The sequence below is a fragment of the Arachis hypogaea genome, chromosome 19 (genome assembly GCF_003086295.3).
Source record: "Arachis hypogaea cultivar Tifrunner chromosome 19, arahy.Tifrunner.gnm2.J5K5, whole genome shotgun sequence".
In the NCBI taxonomy this organism is placed as follows: domain Eukaryota; kingdom Viridiplantae; phylum Streptophyta; class Magnoliopsida; order Fabales; family Fabaceae; genus Arachis; species Arachis hypogaea.
Genome location: NC_092054.1, coordinates 10,421,307 through 10,445,890, shown reverse-complemented (window position 1 = coordinate 10,445,890; position 24,584 = coordinate 10,421,307). Strand labels below are relative to the sequence as shown.

Here is a 24,584-nt window from a genome sequence, read left to right as displayed (position 1 = left end):
CAATCATTCTTTAAGTATTCAATTAATTAGTCTAAGAGACTCTTATTACTAGTCTAAATAATCCTCGACACATTAACATGCCTCAGTGTAAGAGGCGCTTACACCAGTTATCTAAATAATTGGAGATCAGTTAAGAATTTTTAGATGAAAAATATTTTGTCCTTTTTTTTTTTTTTCCCAGGGAATGCTTTGTCCTTTAAAAAAATAGTGATGAATCTGGCGGATCAAAAATGATATTTACTTAATTCCTATGGGCTGTTTCATTTTTTATTAATTGGGCTTGATAATTATTGTTGGCATCCTTGGTTCAGATGGATATTGGGCTTTCAGCCCATTTAGGGATTTACACACCTCAACGCATATTTACCAAATTACCACTGCTTCTTTGGCTTTCTTTTTCTCTGCGTCGTTGTGCAGAGAGAAAGCGAAACCCAAAAGAGAAGAGAAAAGCAGAGAAATGACGAGCGAAGAGGAGAACGGAGAGTTCTACCTTCGATATTACGTGGGACACAAAGGGAAGTTCGGTCACGAGTTCTTGGAGTTCGAGTTCAGGCCAGATGGCAAGCTCCGATACGCCAACAACTCCAACTACAAAAACGACACCATCATCCGCAAGGAGGTTTACCTCACCCCTGCCGTTCTCCGCGAGTGCCGTCGTATCATCTCCGACAGCGAGGTAAACGACACTAACTCACACGCTCTTTTCTTCCTTTTCTTTAACTTTTAGGGTTATAATCTTCAATTTATTTATTTATTTGTTTTGTTTGAGTGAGAAGCGCATTTCGGTATTGCCGCCTCAGATTTGCGAAGTACAACCAAAAAATTATTTAGAATAGTAAAAAAAATTGAGAGAGGCTATTGTCAGAATTTGAATTTCTGAGGGTTTAGATTCTTAGAGTCAGGTTTTAGATCGATTTCTGTTGCGGTGCCCACTGCATCGGTTGCTGCTGTTTTGCGCAGCGCAATCGAAGTTTAAATCCGTGGATTTTAGTAGAATTTGGGGGTTTACTTACTGTGCTTTTTTGTTTTTCAGTAAATCTCTAATATTGTTAATAATTAAAAAACATGGGAGAGCATAGTTTCTTAGGTCCTGAAAAAAACAATTTCTATTACCATTCAGAAAATGATGGGGATAAATTAGGCTTACCGTAGAAAACCTGTAATATATGTGGTTTTTTGGCATGGGAAGAGATGAACTTGTCCAATAAAGGAATGCTGATAAGATTGTTCATTTTGTGCAAAATTCGTGTCTAGCTCGTTTGGATTGTGATTGGTGAGGTGCCACTTGTTTTGTAATGAGTTTGTTACTTTCAAGTTTCAAATTCTCCTTTTGATCCGGAAAGAGATTGTGTTTTTTTTATTTGTTCTTTTTTATGCTTGCACTTGTTATCTTCTGTGTTAGTTGTCATAATGGGTTAACTTGTTCTCGTAATGCTCTCATTCTTTTCAACTGTATGGCATCGGTGACAATGAACCGACAATGTTTAGTTTCTTCATCTGCCCTTGAATCTTAAGCAAAGATGTTGTGCTGTGTACCATTTAAATTGGAATCTTCTTGTGTTCGACATCTATGGTACAATTCGTTTAAGCATGTTGATAATGATGAGCTGAATTAAGAAATTGCTGTATATTTGTAGTGTTTGCCGTTTTGTTGATCTTATGATAGAATATAGTGTTATTTTTGCCGAATTGCCGGCACCAGAAACCTTTTGAACAGTCCTGATATGGTACTTATAAGAAGATTGCATCACGTGGAGCAGCAGCACCCAGAATATGTTCTCACTACAAGTTTACACCCATAAACCGTTCATCTTTATGAAAACTTGCAAGCTTCTTTTACTATTCATGATTTTATGTAATAGTTTAAGATTGTGCCATAGGTTAGGAAAAGGATTGTCTCTCAAGTAAAGATGTTTGGGCATTATTATTTTTTGCATGTTCTTCCTCTAGATGCATACATCTAACAGACTGCTAAACTCCTCTTATTTCATTTTGAACCAAGCTGTGCTTGGATAACAATGGAAACATAGCCATGACACACTATGCTGCAATAACTATCATGTAGATTTTCTAATTTGATTCTGTGGTGCCTTGTTAGTTCATAACCCGTCACTTGAGCGATGCCTATTTTGAGTATTTTAACCCATTCCTTCTCAAAAGTCTTTTGAGGGTTTTTGTTTTTGCTTTGTTCTGCTTTCTGATGAGTTGGTCTTGTTCAGATCATGAAGGAAGATGATAACAACTGGCCGGAACCTGACCGTGTTGGCAGGCAGGAGCTTGAGATTGTGATGGGAAACGAGCACATCTCCTTCACAACCTCCAAGATTGGGTCTCTGGTGGATGTTCAGAGTAGTGCAGATCCAGAAGGTCTTCGCATCTTTTACTACCTTGTTCAGGTAAGCTGATTGATAGTTGCTTTTGATGGATTTATTTTGTCAGATCCTGTCTAGGTAATTTTGTATGGTGCATATGTCCCCTTTTTTCACCTTTGGTTGCTGCAAATATTTATACTGAGAAATAATCCTTGCACCAGTTGTTTGTATATAGTAAAGTGCAAAACTTTGTTTTTGTTTTCTCCTCCTGGAAAAAGTGAACATTTATTCTATTTCATTCTTACTATATTCACTTATACACACACACACACACACACACACCAACTTCTCTATGGAGATGCTTCTGGTAGAAATTTTCTAACTAACTTTCATCACCGCTTAAATGGTGTTTCGTATGCTTTTTGCTTTGGTCAAATGCTATATCTGGAAGTAGATGAACTAAAAGCATATCATATGATCATTATATCAATTTTATATCGCTCCTGTGCTAGATGATCTGACTTGATTTCCAGTTTTTTTGCTGTTACTATCACTGAAGAAAAGATTTTAACTCTATAAGCACCTTCTTGTCTTAGCTCCTTTTTGTGTTCTCTCTTCTAAAAAACAATAATCCTTAATGCCCAATTAGATATTTTTGGGCAACTCTTTGGCAAACAACTCATCTTGTGTCTTTATGATGCCAAAAAAAGTTGCAGTAGTCTATATAGCACCGTCCAAACTCTTCACAACTTCATTCCTGTCCACTTTATTCTCATTGATTTTACTTTCATGTTTCTTTCTTTTATACATGTTTAACTCAGAGTCATATTAAAGGAACTTTTGAGAGTTTTGCCTTCTTTCATGACCTAACTTCCTTTCTGACTTTGAAATCCGTCTCCAAGCTTTGGCCAATCTCCTATTTTCCTCTCCTCTCATTCTGTTCGTGTCATTACAATTTTTAACAGAATTAGTTAACAGCTGATTTCCTATCCAGTACTTCTCTTCCATGTTCTCTGTTGTGCACCTTCTTCATTGACATTTTACTATATGTTTCAATATTGTGAATTTCTTACCTTGAAATATATACATTTATTCAACTCAATCAACTAGATGAAGAGAATGCTTGACAGCTAGTAGAAAATTCCTTTCATATTTCTTGTGAAATTAAGATATTCATTATGCATGGAATAATAAGCATTAGTTTTTGACATATGATGCAGAGAGAAGATCATATGATCTCATGTTTGAGTTGAAGGAAAATATGTTAAGTAACCATTTGTAGGAGAAGTGTATGTAAGAATTAACAGGAGGGAGGGGAATTGGGCTCCATATTTGAACTGCTGTAACTAATAATGCAGCCACTATTTGAAGGAAGTTAGTTATTTTTGGGGAGGAACGGTGGTAACAAGGGGAGGTTATGGAATAAAAGATCTGAAGCAAGGTGGATCCTTGTGTTGTCGCTTGAGAAAACGTGTAGAGACTTGAGGAGCTCTAACTCTCCCACAGGAGCGTTCACATTTGTCATAGATCCTAGAGCATTACACAGATATTTCATGCAATTTTTCTCTTTTACCATAGGTAAATAAAGGAAATCAATAATCAAATCGACTGAGGATTTTGTTCTTCTACTGTCATATAGGCCAAACGGAGCTAAATGTTGAGTTAAGGTCAAATGTAGATTTAGTTGGAAGTTATTAAGAATTATTCTGACCCTGGTGATTATATTAGAGAAGTTCGCTTGAGTGAGAAGTAGAGTAACAATTGTTATCTTTTGTTCATGAATTAGAGTGTTTTTTATTGACTCGTTGTGCAAAGTTTATTTCATGTCATTGGTTGAAGCATGCTTTGGGCTATTTTGTGCAATAGGTTTGTGTCTATTTAAAAGTCATACATAGTGTTATCATTGACGTTTTTGTAGACTTTTACATTAGGAATTTTCATGAATGAGAGCTCAATAAGTAAAATGACATCTTATATGGTTGAATTAGGACTCCAGACTAGTTTTGAATATGATTAGTACGTAATCAAAGCTAAATCCGAATGAGTACCTAACTTCTAAACATGACAGATAGCGTGATAATGGATCGTAAAAGTTAATTTACATAATCATTCATTAGTGGGTTCTCCTTGGAATGCAATTATTTAGTTTTACTTGCTGTAAACAACACCTGACTTGCGTTTATTCTGATCATATTTTCATGCATTTGCAGGATTTGAAATGCTTTGTGTTCTCTCTTATTTCCCTTCACTTCAAGATTAAACCTATATAAGATGTTTTCAATGTTATCTGTTCAACCTCTTGGGGTAGTTGTACTTGTGTAACAACAACCAATTACAGTTTAACATGTGACAGTTATTGGAACTTTCTGATTTGAGTGGATGTACCAAAAAGTTGAGTGGATTGCTTTTTCGTGCAGAGTCATTGTTCTTTTTCTTTATCTTGGTATAATATAACGTTGGGAATTGTTTCTTTTTTCTTTTTTAACTTAGTTTTTGATATATATATAGAAGGAGAAAAAAATGTCACAAGAAGGGAGGATAAGTGATCCTCCTACAAAAAATAAGTAAGAAAAGATCAATGAAGTTGAGGCATAATCTTCAATTTTTTAATGTCTAAGAGAAGTCTTTTAAAACTATTATGACTTTTACTCTAGATAGGTATCACATGTCTTATTATATTTTATAAAATCTGTTTTAAGTGGAAAAAAAATTTATAATTAGGCTCTAACAAAATACTCTAGAAGTGGTGTGTACTGCTTAATAGGGGTGCTTAATAGGGGTGTTCAAATCTAAACCAATCTAAATTAAATCGTTCATCTAATTCAATTTAAACCGAAAATCGATTAAAACCGTACTAATTCGGATTTGATTGAATTTTATTTGTTGTAAACCGCTGGATTGGATCGGATTTCGGATCTACCTTTCATAACCGGTCCAATCCAATCTAAACTGCACAATGTGTTATAATATTATTATTTTATTATTATATTTACAATTATACTTATAACATGTTCAATTTGTTATACATTTTTATATTATTCATGTATTATTATTATTTAATAAATATTTTATGTTCAAAATATTATTTATTTATTTATTTACATTAACTAACCTATCATTTTAATTCTATTGTTATGTTGTCGTTGACTTTTTAAGATATTGTTAAGACTTGTTATATCATTGTTATTTATTTAAAATTTGACGTAAGACTTGTTATATGTATTTAATTTTTTTAATTTACAAAACTGTAAATCCAATCCAATTCAAACTGCTTGAAATTGGATCGGATCGGATCGGATTTTTTTTTTTAAAAGTCATCCAATCTAAATTGCACTGCAAGTAAAATTAGTGTTTGGATCGGATGAGTTTTTTACTCAAAATTGATCCAAATCGCGTCGCAAACACCTCTACTGGCTAATGTTACAAATTTTACTTTCTTTTCCCTTACCATTTTGTTGCTTCTAAAACTAAAATTCATAAAAAAAAAATTATAACTTATGTTTGTTTGGATGTCTATTTATGACTTTGTTTATCTACTGAAAAAACAAAATTAGCGACGAAATTAAAACTTTTACACGGAATTGTTCTTTAAACAACTAAAAATAATCCTACAATCAACTGTTACAATAAAATATGGAAAAGGGTCCAAATAGAAAAGACTACAATGAGGGTAATTTGGACTTAACAAACTTTTTTTATTGTAGTAGTTGGAGAGTTTACTTTAGTTCTTTACTAACAATGCTTTAAAAAAGGTTTTCTTTTTCCTTCTCTCGTTTTGGTTTATAAATTAAGAATTTAATTTTGTTGCATTGTCAGTGTAAAATAATTTTATACATGCATTTAATTTCGTAACGCTACATTAGTAAAAATAGTTACATTTTATATTGATTGCGTGAATGATCATCCAAAAGAACAAATGTAATTGTATGACTGTGTAAAATATTTTACACTGTTAGTACGTCAAAATTAACCTCTAAATTAAACTTATGACTACGCCTTTTGTTTGTGAGGTTGTATATGTTGTTGTCATTGTAAGATTTGTGATGAAATTACACATTTGATACATAGTTACATACCATACGCTTATATAATTGACGGATAAGTATACTTTATGTAAACCAAGTTGAATCCATTGAATAATTTTTCAGCATAAGGAAATAATTCCAGCTACATGTTACATAGAAAAATGAAAGTCGTTGAAGGAAATTGGAACATATGTATAGCATTTATGATTACATTGCCCACCTAATATACTCGGTAGTTCATATTACTCATGTTTTAATGAAATACTGGAATCAACCAAATGGTAAAGTTTATGTTTCATTCCATTGGATTCCAATTAAAAATGGTAAAGCAATTGAACTGCGGGAACTCAGGCTCAAAACTCTCTCTGGCTTCTGCATTACTATTTGGGCAATATATTTAAATAAATTAAATGAGAAAAATCTTTACCCGATTGCAACAAATAGAATTTCTTTACGTGAGTGTCCTGTTTTATTTATTATGTAAACCGTGGGAGCTATCAACGGTTTCGGATTTGTTCATAAACTGTGAGAGTTTTGGACGGTTTTCAGCCATAAACCGTGCTTGATCACCACAGTTTATGAAGAAAAAGCTCTGAATATAAATTCCTCCTGGCTACCACGATTTATGTTTTCTTATTCCTATTTCGCACTTCCAATCACTTCGTCTTCTTTCTTATTCCATTCTCTTTTTTCAGCTATTTGTCTACTTTTATTAATTTTTTTTATCTCTTTGTATCTTTTTTCATTTATTAAATTAATGATGTATTGTCACAAAAAAAAAAAATTAATGATGGATTACTTTTATTTTTTTCTCTATAAAATTGCAAGAAAAAATGACTCATAATTAACCATGCCAAAAATTCTTTCATTTTTATGATAACTATAAGAAAAGTGGTTATAACTTTTTTAACAATTTGTAATAGTACAAAAGATGTTTATTTATACTGGATTAAGACACAGTCAAAGAAAGATTGAGAGTAAATGAAATATATATATATTTTTTTGCATTCATATGGTTTACATACAAAAATTAAGAATGAAGCGATTTTTAAGGAAAAAAAAGTATACCTTAGAAGGGATGAAGAAAAAAAAAAATAGTCTTAATTTATATGATTTAGTACTCACTACGTACTCTGTGATGTGATATACTGTACTCTGACTTGCAATTCGGTCTCAATTTTCAACAAATATAAATAGAAAATTTATTATATGCATATATTATAAAAAAATTTAATTTATTATAATATATGCATTATAATAATAAATTAAACGAAGAAGTGACAAAAACGAAGAAGGGGAGGTGAAGGTTTTAGGGTTTGCCCGCCATTTAAATAAAGACAAAAAAGAAGAAGGGAGGTGAAGGGTTTAGAATTTTCCCGCCCGTTAAATAAAGACAAGGTGAAGGACGGAAAGGTTTAGGATTTACCCGCCAGTTAAATAAAGACACCCTTGACAAAAAACGAGAGGTGAATGGTTTAGGGTTTGGCCGCCAGTTAAATAGAGACATTCTTATGTCTTCCGCCACCTAATTGAAATAAGTGTCCCAATTCTTAAATTCTTTTGGTTTGGTTTTAATTATTTTTTATTTATTGAATTGTATAGAATCAAATTATCGGTTCAAATTATATGGTTTAAATTTAAAAATATCAATATATCTTTTATTTAATATTTTTATTAATAAATTTATTTATTTTTATTTTTATTAATATCAGTATATCTTAGAAGGGATGAAGAGAAAAAAATAGTTTTAATTTATATGATTTAGTACTCAATACGTACTCTGTGATATATTGTACTCTGACTTGCAATTCGGTCTCAATTTTTAACAAATATAAATAGAGAATTCATTATATGCATACATTATAAAAAAAATTTAATTTATAATAATGTATGCATTATAATAATAAATTAAACGAAGAAGTGACAAAAACGAAGAAGAGGAGGTGAAGGTTTTAGGGTTTGCCCGCCATTTAAATAAAGACAAAAAAAGAAGGGAGGTGAAGGGTTTAGAGTTTTTCCGCCCGTTAAATAAAGACAAGGTGAAGGACGGAAGTGTTTAGGATTTATCCGCCAGTTAAATAAAGACACCCTTGACAAAAAAAAAAAGAGAGGTGAATGGTTTAGGGTTTGCCCGCAAGTTAAATAGAGACATCCTTATGTCTTCCGCCACCTAATTGAAATAAGTGTCCCAATTCTTAAATTCTTTTGGTTTGATTTTAATTATTTTTTATTTATTGAACTGTATTGAATCAAATTATCGGTTCAAATTATATGGTTTAAATTTAAAAATATCAATACATCTTTTATTTAATATTTTTATTAATAAATTTATTTATTTTTATTTTTATTAATATCAGTATACCTTAGAAGGGATGAAGAGAAAAAAATAGTTTTAATTTATATGATTTAGTACTCACTACGTACTTTGTGATATATTGTACTCTGACTTGTAATTCGGTCTCAATTTTTAACAAATATAAATAGAGAATTCATTATATGCATACATTATAAAAAAATTTAATTTATAATAATGTATGCATTATAATAATAAATTAAACGAAGAAGTGACAAAAACCAAGAAGGGGAGGTGAAGGTTTTAGGGTTTGCCCGCCATTTAAATAAAGACAAAAAAAGAAGGGAGGTGAAGGGTTTAGAGTTTTTCCGCCCGTTAAATAAAGACAAGGTGAAGGACGGAAGTGTTTAGGATTTATCCGCCAGTTAAATAAAGACACCCTTGACAAAAAAAAAAAGACAAAAAAGAGAGGTGAATGGTTTAGGGTTTGCCCGCTAGTTAAATAGAGACATCCTTACGTCTTCTGCCACCTAATTGAAATAAGTGTCCCAATTCTTAAATTCTTTTGGTTTGATTTTAATTATTTTTTATTTATTGAACTGTATTCAATCAAATTATCGGTTCAAATTATATGGTTTAAATTTAAAAATATCAATACATCTTTTATTTAATATTTTTATTAATAAATTTATTTATTTTTATTTTTATTAATATCAGTATACCTTAGAAGGGATGAAGAGAAAAAAATAGTTTTAATTTATATGATTTAGTACTCACTACGTACTCTGTGATATATTGTACTTTGACTTGTAATTCGGTCTCAATTTTTAACAAATATAAATAGAAAATTCATTATATGCATACATTATAAAAAAATTTAATTTATAATAATGTATGCATTATAATAATAAATTAAACGAAGAAGTGACAAAAACCAAGAAGGGGAGGTGAAGGTTTTAGGGTTTGCCCGCCATTTAAATAAAGAGAAAAAAAAAAAGAAGGGAGGTGAAGGGTTTAGAGTTTTTACGCCCGTAAAATAAAGACAAGGTGAAGGACGGAAGTGTTTAGGATTCATCCGCCAGTTAAATAAAGACACCCTTGACAAAAAAAAGAGAGGTGAATGGTTTAGGGTTTGCCCGCTAGTTAAATAGAGACATCCTTATGTCTTCGGCCGCCTAATTGAAATAAGTGTCCCAATTCTTAAATTCTTTTGGTTTGATTTTAATTATTTTTTATTTATTGAACTGTATTGAATCAAATTATCGGTTCAAATTATATGGTTTAAATTTAAAAATATCAATATATCTTTTATTTAATATTTTTATTAATAAATTTATTTATTTTTATTTTTAATAATAAAAATAAAAAAATTAAAAGTTTATTATAATGCATACATTATAATAATAAATTCTCTGTTTGTTAAAAGTTAGAGTACAGTACAGTATATCACAGAGTACGTAGTGAGTACTAAACCATATAAGTTAAGACTATTTTTTTTCTCTTCATCCCTTTTAAAGTATACTTTTTTTTCAGTATATCACAGGGTACGTAGTGAGTACTAAACCATATAAGTTAAGACTATTTTTTTTTCTCTTCATCCCTTTTTTTTTTCATTTCATGCGCAGCCCCAGCGATGCATTAGGAGCATGCGGCGGCAGCAGGGCATGCGACTTGATGACAGATACGTTCCGTACTTGCAGATGGCAGGTCTATACCATCTTGCAAGGTTGAACGACCGATGGTTCCGGCTAGACGAGGCCCTTGTCAGTGCATTCGTGGAGCGATGGCGTCCCGAGACGCACACGTTTCATATGCCGTTCGGAGAGTGCACGATCACACTCCAGGACGTGGCATACCAGCTGGGTTTGCCAGTAGACGGCCGTTACGTGAGCGGGTGCCTGTCAGAGTTCCATATATACATCGAGGGTGGCCGTCCAGCCTGGGTCTGGTTCCAGGAGTTGCTCGGAGTTATACCTCCTCCTAGTCAGGTTCAGAAGTACGCAGTGAACTGCAGCTGGTTTCAGGAGACTTTTGGTGAGTGCCCTGAGGATGCAGATGAGGAGACTGTGCGCCGATATGCCCGTGCGTACATCATGATGTTGTTGGGCACGCAGCTGTTTGCGGACAAGTCCGGGAACCGGATTCACATCAAATGGCTTCCGTACGTAGCGAGGCTGGAGGAGCTGGGTACCTACAGCTGGGGTTCTGCAGCACTGGCTTGGTTGTACCGGTGCATGTGCCGAGTGGCGAACAGACATGTCGTCAAGTTAGCGGGCCCGCTTCAGCTACTTCAGTCTTGGATCTTTTGGCGCTTTCCTCGGTTTAGGCCTACAGGATATGAGACGTTGGCCGTTGGTCTCGAGGTACTAGAAGCGGCCTTCTCTATTTCAATTTTACACACAACACTGCATTTCATTAATAGTCTATTGCATACTCTAAACACATATTTCAGTTGATGTAACACATGTGTATGTTGCAGATGGTCAGGTTACAACCCTTCCGGGAGCGAGAAGGGTCCTAGAGTGGCGATGTGGAGGCTCAGGATAGACCGGTTACAGGACAGGGAGGTGAATATGCTAGTTAACAAGTGTCCTTTTATAAGCAAGCTTTTCGAGTTGGTTCCAACAGTTGCCCTGACAAGGGTGGGTTCCTTGTGTTGTGCAGTTTATATGGATACCGTACAGTAGCCCCGACGTACTTTAGGTTCTGCATCCAGAGGTTTTGGAGCCTCGGCATATAGCGTTGTGGCGCTCTGTGACCGCGCTGATCTACTTTGTTGTCATAGAGTGGCATAAGATAGATCGTGTTCTTCCGCAGTTTGGAGGGGTACAGCCCCCTCCGCTTCCCGCATTGAACATCGACTTTCTGATGTCCAAGGACGGGAGAGGTGGCGATCGGTGGTTCCCGTCTTATTTGCAAAAGTGGCATCTCTACTGGGACTCTCGTCAGGAGAGTGTGCTGAGGTTCGACGTTGTTGCCAACCCCGGACCGTCGCATGAGTTCCTTGAGTGGTGGAGTCAGCATGGGAAGAGGTTCTTATCTCCGGACACGCAGCTGGGGGATCCAAGAGCAGTTTCGGTTCCAGTTGAGGCGTCACAGCGGGGTCCGGGGCGAGTTCCTGACATGGATCGTCCTGAGGACGTGCCGGACAGGCGTAGGGTTGAGAGGAGGATGGGTGTGGGGACACGGCGGAGCCAGCGTGAGTTTAGGTGGCCTGATCATGCTATGGACGATGATCACGACGCCGGTCCCGTTAGAGGCGGACGACGAGTCCAGGGAGGTAGGGCGAGGGGGCGTGCTGACCGTGGGGACGACGACGAGGATTAGCATGGGCACGTTGGCGGGGGTGGTTCAGGGGCTGTTGCAGCTGCGGGTACTAGTACACACGATGGCGGTCATGGGGGTGAGTGGTATGGTACAGGGATGGGTGACGGGGCTGACACGGGTGACGCTGGACTTAGATCGGGCCCTCTTGGACATTACTTCGTTGGTGTGCCAGCCGATGACCAGCCTGAGCAGGGGGGTACACCTTGGGTTATCCCAGGATCACAGTGGTCAGACTTTATTGGGTCAGACACGCTTGTTGGGGACTTCGGGAGTCCACGCTTCCTAGAGGAGATCACCGCCATCATGCAGGGGGACGTCACTCCCCGCAGTGGTGGTCAGACCTCAGGCACACAAGCCCCATTAGATGTTGATCTGAACGAGCCTCCATAGTCATCCGGTGGTCACCAGTTCTGTCTCAGAGGTACCCCTCCATCCGCCTTCACCGCTGCATCAGAGTCTGTCGCAGGGCTGGCTGCGGCACCCCTGCATGTTGCGCCACCTGCACAGCCTTCCCCGCAGGAGGATGGGGATGACATCGAGGATGAGGAGCCGTTTATCCGGCGAGGTCAGAGGGCACGGGTAGCCCGTCGCTGTGGTACTGAATCGCATCTGTTTAGATGATTCACGTTTCATGTATTTTGTTCCCTATGGTTCAATCATGTATGATAGTGATATGTACTTTTCTTGTTATGTTGTAGTCTGTTTACCTATGTTATTTGTTATTTGTGTTGTGGGACATTGACTATTTATAATCATTGAATCATGAAACAGTTTAGTGTTTACCTTTACTTATTAAAATTTGCATCGACGGAACTTGTAGCAGTATTCATAATGAAAGACAACATATTCATTACTACTCGCAACAATCAAAGTACAATGTATATAGATCAAATAGTTACATACGTGCTCAAACATTGCATCTAACAGGAAAACTAAAATGTAAATAATACTAACACTAACAACATGCCCACTAATGGCGCCCTGTCTGAGACGATCCTCCAACCTGTGAGCAACAACGTCGTGTGTGTCCGGGTTGGCGACATAGGCCGCACCTCTTTGGCCGATTCGGATCTGCCTCGTCCATATTCGTCCGTATCCTTGTGGATCTAGGACGACCCTCTCTCGCACGCCTCTTGTCAGGGTCCGGAATCATCGTGGGCCCGTCGTAAGGTGGCCAGAAGCCCTCCGGGATCGGAGGTGTGAATCCCATCCGATACACACTGAACACCGAGCTAATCTGATAGACGCTGTGAACGTAAGAGGTCCAGGTGACCCGTGAGTAGGCACAGCATGCAAGTGCGTGCTGACACGGGAAATGAAGCGCCTGGAAGTACCCGCAGTCACATGTCCGCGAGGCAAGTGATACTCTGTAGGCACCCAAGGAGAAAGAACCAGTCGGAGTGGTCTCTGCTACGGTGAACTCGGAGTTATCCCGGTCATACAACGTCACCGTGAAGCACCTGGCCGTCTTCAAGTTGGCCTCAATACACTTCACCAAATGCTGACTGAATTGTTGTCCGGTTCCCATTTGGGCCTCAGCCTCTCTCCCCTTGCGAACAAAGAGTTCCGCAAGCCTACAATATGTTGCCTTCACTAGGGATGCTACAGGGAGATTTCTGACCCCCTTGAGGATTGAGTTCACACACTCGGAGATGTTCGTCGTCATGTGACCGAATCTCCGCCCCTCATCACGATGTTGAGTCCACAAGGAGTAATCAATCCGGTTCGCCCACTCACACATCGCCGGGTCTTCAGACCGCAGAATATCAAACCAGTAATCAAATTCAACCTCGGTCTTCGCATACGCCGCATTCACTAGAAGCCTCCTAGCGTCTTTGCCCTTGAAGGTAAGGGCAAAATTAGCCGCTACGTGTCGTATGCAGAATGCACGGTACGCAGATGGCGGTAACCAAACTCCGTCAGGGGCCTCAAGCGCAGCCTTGATGCCGTTGTGCCTGTCCAATATAACCAGCAGACCGGGCTGCGGGGTCACGTGCTGTCGAAGGTGCGAGAGAAAGAATGTCCAGGACTCTGCATTCTCACCCTCTACTAGTGCGAATGCGACAGGTAGAATGTTGGAGTTCTCGTCCTGTGCAATCGCGATGAGCAACGTTCCCCCATACTTCCCATACAGATGTGTGCCGTCAATGCTGACTAGCGACTTGCAATGACGGAATGCCTTGATGCACGGAGGGAAAGTCCAGAAAAGTCTGTGGAAATACGCTTGAGACTCATCCACCTGTCCTCCAACTCGAACCGGGCTCGTCCTGAGGACCGCAACACTTCCAGGCATCGTCAGCTGGACACCCAACACCCACCTAGGTATGTCGTTGTATGACTCATCCCAGTCACCGTAGATGAGGGCAATAGCCTTCTGCTTTGCCATCCATACCCTCCTGTAAGTCGGCCTAAAACCAAAGTGCGCTGCCGTGGCGTTTAGGAGCACCTTTATGCTCACGGATGCGTCAGCCCTAACCATTGGCATAATGAACGCCGAAATCACATGATAATCCAAACTCCTGTGGTCACTCGAGATGGATGTGGCCAGGCAAGTGTGAGGTCCGTTGTACCGTTTGACCTCCCAAATGCCCTTGCGCTTCCGGAGACTCAGTCGAATCAACCATGTGCACCCATTCCCAAACTCGGAACACTTGCCCACATACCGGCGGTGATCGGACTCCAGCACCTTGTACTGTACCCCTCGCCGGATGCTGTAACGCTTCACACTTAACAGGGCCTCGTCTTTATCCTGGAATTGCTGACCAACCTGGAACTCTGTCAGACCAGCAGTCCCTTCCGCATCTCTAGCTCCGAATCCAACAGCGTGCCCTAAAACCCCCTCAAGCCTCATGGCGTCCAGGTCCAACGAGGAAAAATGTGGTGGATACTGCTGTGTGCCAGAGCTAGAACCACCGCCCGCCAATGCAGGACCAGTCGCTCCAACCTCGTCGCCGCTGTCATCCTCAATCGTATCCGGCTCGACGTCGTCCTCATCTGCATCACCCAAGACTCCGTCTCCGACGCCAACCGGTGGAACGCCCTCTAAAGCGTTCGGCAGAATATCAAAGGATCCTACCTCGTCGCCTACGCCGTCATTCAGATCAACAGCAAAAGACGGGGAGGCGACAAGTTGGACCGCTGGCTCGTACACTGGGACGGAGGAAGAAGCCACGGCAGCCCTGGAACTGGAACCAGCTGCCGTGGCTACATTGGTTGTATTCCGGTTCGAACCCCCTGAGCTGGATACCACATCAATAAGCTTTGCCAGCAATTCTGGTGTCCTCACCTCCGGAAACTGCCTCCGACAAAGAAACATGACTTGTAGGTCCTCATCACTACCAATCGTGAGACAATCATACTTCACCGTATCGTGCAGGATCGTGACTGGAATGCGATAGAAAAACTTCTTAACCCGCTTCGCACCTTCCAAGCCAAGTTTCATCAGCACAGATCTAACAAGGTCATCATAGCTTGTCGTTGGATTCACGACAATACAGAGAGGATCCTTATCTGTGAACTTCACTCCGGAACGAGTTTTCCTCTTAATGGATCCTCGGTGAACCAGAACAACAAAACTCTCCTCACTAGCCATCTTACTCCATCTAATGAGACCAACTCACGCTTAGAACGGTTATATAGAGGTCTCTCTCCCACTAATTCGAACCAACCCGGTTCGAATTATGGTTTGTGTAATTCGAACCAGCCCAGTTCGAATTACTGAGGCCGGACTCTCTCTATAATTCGAACCTCTCTGGATCGAACTATGTGCACCCAAGGTTCGAACCTACCTGGTTCGATTTATGAAGAAAATTTAGGTAATAATTTGAACCATATTAGTTCGAATTACACTCAAAGTTCCTCTCCCAAAGTTCCTCTCCACCTAATTCAAACCACCATGGTTCTAATTACATAAAAATAGCGTTTAACTTATTGCTGAAACGATTTTCAATTTGGCATATTTACGTTACACATTTCTTGCCTTGGCTTATTAGGATTTTTTATCCTCAAATAATAACAATCGATTAGTATTCTTCTATTGTTAAAATTTCATATATTTTTATAGTGTTATCAAATGTAGACAAAAAACATGCTTAGACAAAAAACCGGAGAACATTTTGAACTGAATTTGTAGGGTGCGCCAGGCCCATGCAGCAGTGTAAGGCTTGGGCGACGCTTGACAGGCCCAGTAGCAAGCTACTGTAATGGCCCATCACCCTCAAAAAATAAATTTAATATCGTGTGAGCCAATGGCCCACATATCAGATATTAAACTGATAAGAACAGATACTACACTTGATCTTAGCCAAAAGGCCGAGAAAGGTATGCTTTAAAACATCAACAATTTTTTCTTTTATGCTAACGCCTTACCTCTTTGCTATTTCGTCTCAGCGATGTAGGACATATGGTGAGGATGTAATAATATAAAGAAAAAGAAAACACTACCCACATAGCTCCCTGACATACAGCAATGTTGTGTTACTCGTGTTTTGTCCACTATTTCTTCCTAATTAACATTCTCTTAGTTCCCTTATGATAGAGATCCACAGATGCAGGAACTAGATTAAGTAATATCTATGAGTCTTTTTATGCAATTCTTCAGGCTCAGCCTTGGTTCTACACTTCTACTCATCATTTCAAGTTTTCAACAGATTTTTGTCCTGCTAAGTAAAGTGCCTAAGTGCATTGCTTCCTTCCTTAATAGCTGATATATTTCTCGTTGGCATATGGTATAGCCTCAAGGACATATATATGACTAGTGAACAAACTTGATTACAATACTAACATTTGAACACTTTAAACGACAAAATTTAGTAAGTGAGAAATTTTAATATGTGATGGTGCCTTTATTTATATACAAATATTGGTACTTTTGATTTAATGGTAGGCCTTTTAATTTTAAAACAAAATAATTGTAGTTAATGAGACACATGACAATTTTTTTAGAGCGATGATACTAGATAAACAAAAAAAAAGTCAGCATTTTTGTTTTATTTGTATTCATTAATTGTTACTTGAATTAATAAATATTAAATAAGACTAATTTAGTAATTTTAGCTATTTTTTAATTTATTTTTTTGTTACGAAACATTTCTGTTTTTAAAGCATCTACAATCTTGAGTTTTAGTTCAATTTTATTTTACGTCTTATAAACTGATTACATCAATATTTGTGAAATTATATATTATAAATATTAATTTGAGACTAATTGTGAGATTTATCATCCAAATATTTAGTTTTATGTTAATTTAAATTTTATACAATATGGTAAATTTTAATTAATTATCCATAAAAATAAAATAGTCTCTCTAAAATAAGACCGATCTCATTTTATCAATTATTTTTAGTACAAAGTGATAATTTAATATTTAATTAAGAAAAAAGATAAGGACCCAACTACAATAAGCCAACTCAAATTAATTTTTTTATTTCTAATTTTTGAAATTCTAAAAATTAGGATAGTGCTTTTTTTTAACAAACTTATTTTTTAATTAATTCAAAACTCAAAATTATCCACAAAAATAAAATAGTCTTTAAAATGAGACCTCATTTTTTTATTAATAATTTCTAATATAAAATAAAATTTGAAAGCATTTCACTTCATATACAATTATACAAAACAGATTTAGAATTCTAAAAATACTCCATTAAAATTGTTCTTAGTTACACATATCATAAAATTATCTATATCTATAATTATGTAAGGTATTGTAATAATCGTTAAAAAAAAAAAACTTTTAAGTGAGACAAATTAGCTCCACAATTTACATGACTAGTGATTATAATTATAATAAACAAAAAGAAAAAGGCAATTACTCAGGGTGAAAAACTGAAAATTGTTAATAATCAAATTAGAGGTTTAGTAAGGGCCCGTTTAGTAAAGCCACTAGAAAAAACCAGACTTTTTTTGTTTAAGTAGAAAAAAAAAAGCCCAACAAGAAGGAAAAATTTTATTATGAAAAAAAAAAGGAACAAGCGGGAAAATCTCTGTGTTTTCACCCAAAAACTCAAAACCCCTCCAAAAACAAACTCCTCTATTCTCTTCTTCATTTTCATTTTCATTTCCCGCGCCTCTTTCTCTCTCTCTCTCTCGACTTCACCTCGCAGACGCTACACGAAACAGATCCGAATCAACAATCCACCATGCTCACATCAGAACCCGATCCCATTCTCACCGAGAAATCATGGCATCTCTTTTCCCTTCTTCTTCAAATCGGCCACCCCGTCCACCCTCAACTTCTCGCCTCCTACTGCAAGCTCTTCCCCACGTGCCCCGACTTCGTCAGGCACGTGACTTCACTTCCTCGCTCCCCGATCTTACTCAATGCTAATGGACTCGTTACTCCTTCTGCCGACGCCGTTAGCGCCATTGGAAGGTTCGTAACTGTTTCCATTGACCGCCGTTTTCTGTTTCGGAACATTCCAGAATGTTCCGGCTGGTCCAAGAAACGGAAGGTGGCTACTGACATGGTTAAGTTTCCTGCTGCTAAGAGGAGGTTGTCTTTCACTTCTGCCGGAGGTATGAGATTTTTTATTTAATTGTTATAATTATTTCGAATTAGTGTTGTTTCAATTTGTTCTGATGTGTGTGTTGATGACTGCTTTTGATTTTGATGGTAGTGGTTGAAAGAGATCAGAGGAGATTAACAGTTGGCGATGGGGTTCTAGAAGTATCTTTGGAGGTATTCGCTTTTTTGCTTTGTGGATTTTTAGTTTATTGTTTGAAATTGTTGGTTTTCGGAATTAATTTTGATGTATGTAAAAACTTTCGTAATTTAATTATGTGTTTTACTTATGTACGCAAGTTCTTGACTTTATCAACTACTAGGTTCAAAATCACACATATAATGGCATATGATTTTGTTTGGTGGTAATATATTATAAAATCATAAGGAGTTTGTAGATTTTGTTAAGGGTAGTAGCTTGTTGCTTCTGAAAGATATGAGAAGAGAATAATGATAGTCAGAAATGATAAAAGAATACTGAGCAAAAGCCAGGATAGCTTCACTATTAGATTCATCGTTTGGTCTTGAGCTTTTTCTGTTTTGGATACTAATTAGTTATTAAAAAAAAGATTTCATTAATTGAATCTGGAGCTTATTAGCCTTTGGTTTGTTATTGTTCTGTTGCAATTTGAACGGAAGTTAAAAATACTATACATATATACTTGATGGTATAGTACTATAGCTAATTGCCAAGTTTAGCTCTGCACTTTATTTGCAATATATTTTTTTTTAACTTTAATGTTAGATAGAAAGGGAAAGAAAAAAAAAAAAGAAATACAACAGCCATTAGATTGAAGTAATTATTATATGAGCATTAGATCTGTAAGATCTTTTATTTATCTGTCATTGTATTCTGTGCTGAATATAATGACAAGCTTTGGGAGTTTACTTTTACATGCAGAGTTATGCGCCTGATGCAAAGATTATGACGAGAAACAACTTCCCTGCACTGAAATTTGAATCAGCAAATATGGATATTGAGAGTGCTATTATCCCTTTGCGCATCATTGAAAATGGGGAGTGTTTTGATTGTCCAGCACCAAATTTTGTCGTGACTGGTAATAATACCAGCACAATCACATTCCGGGGAGAGGTTTCTGGTCCTGTAACTAAAGCTAGTGATAGTTTGTTCATAACTGGAAGTGAGTTAACTTGTAAGAAGGAAACAGGTACAGATTCATTCATGCAATCTAATCTCTCTGTCAACCATGCTCAGTCAACTGGTTTCCAAGATACCTTACTTTGCAATGAGACCCTTGTTGGTAACATTGAATTTGGTTTCCAAGATACCTTACTTTGCAATGAGACCCTTGTTGGTAACATTGAATTGGGAAAGAAAATGGACAACTTTGACGCACTAGGGAGTGAATTGGTTGAGCAAAATAATATTGGTACTGCAGATAATATTTGTAAAACTAATACAAGCAAAGATCCAATAAGTGAATCGAAGAATGAAGATGAAGGCTTGCAAGTGGAAATTGATCCAAAGAAAGGGGTGATTGGTTTTGGCATGGAGAAAGAAAAGGAAGATGTATTTGAGAGGGGCCATATTGCACTTGTTGCAGAAGAACTAAAAAATGGTGTGGAACCAGAAAACCATGTATCTTTGTTAAATTTGGACAACAAAAAGTGTACAGTGAGAAACATGGGGACTTCAACTCCAAAGCAGCTTCTAAAATCTCCTTCCATATCAAAGGAAGGACAGAGGAATGATTTGCAACCAAAGTTACCAGTCCTCACAGAGTCACTAGCCTGTAACATATCTAATAAAACTCCAGAAGATGTTGATCAATGTAGAAATGATCAGACTCAGAAATGGCTTCAGAAGCCCAAGCGAAAGCAAAACCACAAGGAGAACCTAGTAGAAACTATCTCCGTTACTCCTAAGGTAATCTCCTTACCTCCTATAGCTTTGAATATCTTGTCCTTTTATAGTTACATGCCTGTTTTAGGATGTGCTCTTTTAGTATTTTTGACTAGTTGCTTAAGATGTATAGTATATATGTTGGCATGACTCGTTGTGGTTATCTTGTTAAATCAGGTGGAGAAAAAAGCACATCCATCTTTTGAAGCCTTTACAATAGAGGAAGAAGAAGGTTCAGGTACCAGTCATCAGCCTCTCCTGCATTTATTTACTGATGATTCAAACCCATATCAGAATTGCATTGAAATTTCTTCTTTTTCCCATCCAGGTGGTTATGGCACTGTTTACCGCGCCCGCAGAAAGACTGATGGAAAAAAACTTGCAATAAAATGTAAATAGCACGTGTTCCACACTAATTATGTGATGTGCAATGTGCATCTGTAATTATGATTGTTCTTATAGAAAAATGATAAAGGAAAAGTTATCTGTTTCTTGCATAATAGTAGCTGAAAGTGTGGCTATTTTTTTTTTTCTTCATGAAATCTAGTTCATACATATTCCATTCAATTTCCAATTTTTAATGGAAAATGGAAAGAATTGTTTCAATGCACATTTTTGTTATTACTATGCACTGCATAATGGTTCTTAAGAAATTGATGCTATAATGCATGTGGTTTTACAGGTCCACATGATAATGCTCATAAAAACCATATAAATAATGAGCGAATTATGCTTGAGCGTTTTGGGTAAGTATACGACATGATACTGTGTTATATTTAAGCTGCAATCCAAGCTGCTTTTTTCATTTTCTATTTTCATCATACAGGGGTAAAAGCTTCATAATAAAGTTTGAAGGTTCTTTCAAAAGTGGCAGCAGTGACTGCTTTGTTTTAGAACATGTTGAGCATGACAGACCCGAGGTTAGTTGAACGTCTCATATCTTTTAAACATTCATATTAAGTGAATTTAGCTCAGGACATGAATTTTCTGGTAAACCTTCTCAATTTTAAGTTGGTTAGCTCATGAAAAGACTCCTAACCTTCTTTGGGCTTCAATTTTAGCAAAGCTAGTTTTTCCCTTCTTATCTTTGGTTTTGGAAACATGCTGCAGATGAATTATATTCTATTGATTTCAAATTGATTTGATTATGACTTATTAGAATATTCCTAGTAACTTTAGGATTTGTGTTTGATGGATTTAATTAAGTTTCCCTTCTCATATGTAGGTTTTGAAAAGAGAAATTGATATAGTTCAGCTTCAGTGGTATGCATATTGCTTGTTCAGAGCCCTTGCTTGCTTACACAAAGAGGTGACTTCTTCCCCTTTTAATTTCAGAGTCTCATATGGATGAAGGATAGTATATGAAATTATTCTTAAATTTAAAATTCTAAATGTAGGGAGTTGTTCATCGAGATGTTAAACCTGGAAACTTCCTCTTTTCTCGAAAGCTAAGCAAGGGCTACCTCATTGATTTCAACCTTGCCATGGTGAGGTTGCCTCTCTTGCTACTCTGTTTCTTATATGTGATTTAGGTGCAATCATTTTCTAAATATAATCTGATTATTTTTTGTTCGTTTTTTTTTTCAGGATTTAAAGCAGAAGTACAACAGTGGAAGTAAGCTTGCCATTCACTTAACTCTTATTCTTTAGACAAATGGGAGAACTGACTGAATCCATGACTGTTTTAAAATCGATTTTAAGTTGTCCTAACACAATTAGATTCCAGTTTGGCTGCTTGGTGATATGTATAAATATGCTAAGCATGTCCTCCCTAAAGCATATTTGTTTGCTTCAGTTATTTCTTGGTTACTTTTGCTAATTTTAAAGACCAATTATGACATATGATCAGGTAAATCAAAACTAGGCCTCGATACATCAAACAATGTGCCTGTACCATCTGGCTCCCGCCCATTGGCCCATGAAAAGAACAATGGAGGAAGGAAGTCCATGACATTCAACAAAAGGGAATTGGCAGATTATAAGAAAAATTCTGAACTTATTAATAGGCATGCAAAGCAGAAAGCTTATGCTGGTTCTCCGAAAAACTGTGTTGGTAAGACCGGTGGAAATTTACTTAGAGCACAAGGAACAGAGGGCTCGGGTATAACCTCGGCAAAAGATGTTACAAGCACTCGGACTGCTTCTGCAGAAAGGCTCAGGGAGCCCCTGCCTACCCAAGGAAGAAAAGGGCTTATCAGTTTTCTGCATAATTCTGTGCAATCTGCAAGCAATAGCTCCATTAAAGGTCCTTCTTCCCAAAGGAAAAGAGTAACTGCCCCTTCAGGCAAGGTAGATGGCAAGATGGTTTATCTTACACCGATGCCTTTACATTCATCTGTTGCCGCTGGGTTATTGAGAAGCAAAGGTGTGATTCTTATATCAACTTCTGAGAAATGGTATTACTGCCTTCTATGTACCAACTAATTATTTCCCTCAATTTCCAGGAGATGGAAAACTCAAAAGAGAAGGTTCATGTGTCGGTACTAAGGGATTCCGTGCTCCTGAGGTAAGGTCTTGCTGTCATTTCTATTTCTATTCAGTATTCACTTATATCTCTCTCACTGATAGACTTAAAAAGGATATGGAAACCCCCTTAAAGTTGTTAATTTTTAAATGCAATTTTAGTGTTCTTTAAGTAATGGCTGGTTTTGTCTCGGTATTTCTAATTCAAGATGTTTCTGCAGGTTTTGCTTAAGTCTCAGTTTCAGGGACCAAAGGTTGATATTTGGTCAGCTGGAGTTACTTTGCTTTACATGGTGATTGGGAAGACTCCTTTCACTGGCGATCCAGAACAGTAAATATCAGCTGCAAAATTCATTTGGATGTTTGATCTGTCTTTATCTCTCTGCTGATCAAATTGTTGTTGCAGGAATATAAAAGACATTGCTAAGTTACGGGGCAGTGAAGAGCTTTGGGAAGTTGCAAAGCTACATGACCGTGAAATATCTTTTCCAATGGTAATTCTTATTTGAAAAATTCTGCGTATAAGCTGCAAAGAATCCGTACAGAAATTAAAATTTTCAATTTCTTTTCTAATTAGTATAAGGAATAAAATAATTATCAATGAAATACTTTCTCTTTAGAATTCAAGCACTAGTTCATATTACCATTAAAAAAATAAAGGCAGTAGCTAGGGTCAACTATATGGATCTGAAGACGTCATCATGTAGTATCTATGGATTGGGATACAAGAAAGTCTTACGTCGGCTGTTGTAGGCCTAACACTACGTAGATCCAAAGACGCCATTGCGTCGCAGACATGCATAGGGATGATTTAATTGTATTGCCATTTGGATAATGTTTAGAGATGTCGGGTGGCTGCTTATAGCTCTAGTCACTTGCAAAGTATAACAAACACATCTCTTAATTTTCAGAGAAACAGAAGAAAAAATGAATACAATATGTTTAGTTAATATTTGTCTACTGTCTATAAGTAATCTTTGTTAATGTTCCTTGGATTTCAGGAGTTACTAGATGAACGGTACTTGCAAGCATGGGACATAGAAAAGTGGTGCAAGGTCAACACAAGGAGACCCGAGTTAGAAATCCCCAAATCATTGTTTGATCTAATAGATAAGTGTCTGACAGTGAATCCAAGAAATAGGGTCGGTGTTGAAGAAGCTTTAAGGCATGAGTTCTTTGCTTCATGCAATGAGACTATGAGAAAGGGAAGGATGATAAGAAGAGGTATCAGCTCAGATACTGCAGCTTCAAGCTCATTATGAGATCAGTTTCATAAAACTGAGTATTCTTTTTGGTAGCAACCAGTGTTATAATTAGTTACAATATTTCTTTGACCTCTTTTCTTCTTGTATACCTCAGAAATGTATATATGACTAACTAAGGGACAATTGAGTTCATGTTAACTTGAGGGGAAGATAAATGTAAGAATCTAGTGTATCCACATTTTTTGTTGTAATTTTCTTATTTTATGTAAAATTCTTTCTAAAACCTTTTTACAATAGACAGTCTTACTGAAACAATGTTTCTCCTTAGCATTGGTTCAAACTTGCTATAATTTTTCATGCAAGCTCTATATTTTCTTTTTCCAATTTACACCGAGACGCATCATTTTTTTCATTCAACAATTGTATTATTGTAATTTCATGGAAAAAAAATTTATGAAATAACCCTATCAGTTGGATGATTGAATGGAAAAAAAGAAAGAAATCAAGAAAAATTGTATAAAAAAAGGAAATAAATTATGTATAAAATTTTTGAGTTATTTGAAGAATATTCAGTTTTACCAATTTTTTTAAA

General features: G+C 37.0%; 2 protein-coding genes and 1 non-coding gene across 3 annotated transcripts; 2 read left to right on the top strand and 1 right to left on the bottom strand.

Annotated features, from left to right (window-relative positions):
- Positions 1-371: 371 nt before the first annotated feature.
- On the top strand, positions 372-4,728 carry LOC112776439 (protein mago nashi homolog). Its single transcript, XM_025820602.2, has 3 exons — positions 372-676; positions 2,220-2,396; positions 4,523-4,728. Exons 1-3 carry the CDS (start codon positions 458-460, stop codon positions 4,580-4,582), a joined length of 456 nt encoding a protein of 151 aa, XP_025676387.1. The 5' UTR covers positions 372-457; the 3' UTR covers positions 4,583-4,728.
- An 11,357-nt stretch (positions 4,729-16,085) lies between these two features.
- On the bottom strand, positions 16,086-16,281 carry LOC112781851 (U2 spliceosomal RNA). Its single transcript, XR_003192604.1, has one exon. It is a non-coding gene; the product is annotated as a U2 spliceosomal RNA (small nuclear RNA).
- Positions 16,282-17,991: 1,710 nt separating this feature from the next.
- On the top strand, positions 17,992-24,304 carry LOC112777694 (uncharacterized). Its single transcript, XM_025822089.3, has 15 exons — positions 17,992-18,474; positions 18,576-18,637; positions 19,362-20,348; positions 20,502-20,562; positions 20,653-20,715; positions 21,007-21,070; positions 21,151-21,244; positions 21,550-21,633; positions 21,722-21,811; positions 21,912-21,939; positions 22,174-22,689; positions 22,769-22,830; positions 23,009-23,118; positions 23,194-23,281; positions 23,789-24,304. Exons 1-15 carry the CDS (start codon positions 18,099-18,101, stop codon positions 24,047-24,049), a joined length of 2,946 nt encoding a protein of 981 aa, XP_025677874.1. The 5' UTR covers positions 17,992-18,098; the 3' UTR covers positions 24,050-24,304.
- The last annotated feature ends 280 nt before the right edge of the window (positions 24,305-24,584 follow it).

What these genes read in the sequence shown, in the direction of transcription:
- LOC112776439 (XM_025820602.2), top strand. Translation starts at nt 458, where the DNA reads ATGACGAGCGAAGAGGAGAACGGAGAGTTCTACCTTCGATATTACGTG. An exon ending in GTATCATCTCCGACAGCGAG is followed by an intron (nt 677 to 2,219) that starts GTAAACGACACT and finishes GGTCTTGTTCAG; the next exon opens with ATCATGAAGGAAGATGATAA. An exon ending in TCTTTTACTACCTTGTTCAG is followed by an intron (nt 2,397 to 4,522) that starts GTAAGCTGATTG and finishes ATGCATTTGCAG; the next exon opens with GATTTGAAATGCTTTGTGTT.
- LOC112777694 (XM_025822089.3), top strand. Translation starts at nt 18,099, where the DNA reads ATGCTCACATCAGAACCCGATCCCATTCTCACCGAGAAATCATGGCAT. An exon ending in TTGCTTGCTTACACAAAGAG is followed by an intron (nt 21,634 to 21,721) that starts GTGACTTCTTCC and finishes TTCTAAATGTAG; the next exon opens with GGAGTTGTTCATCGAGATGT. An exon ending in GTGAAATATCTTTTCCAATG is followed by an intron (nt 23,282 to 23,788) that starts GTAATTCTTATT and finishes CTTGGATTTCAG; the next exon opens with GAGTTACTAGATGAACGGTA.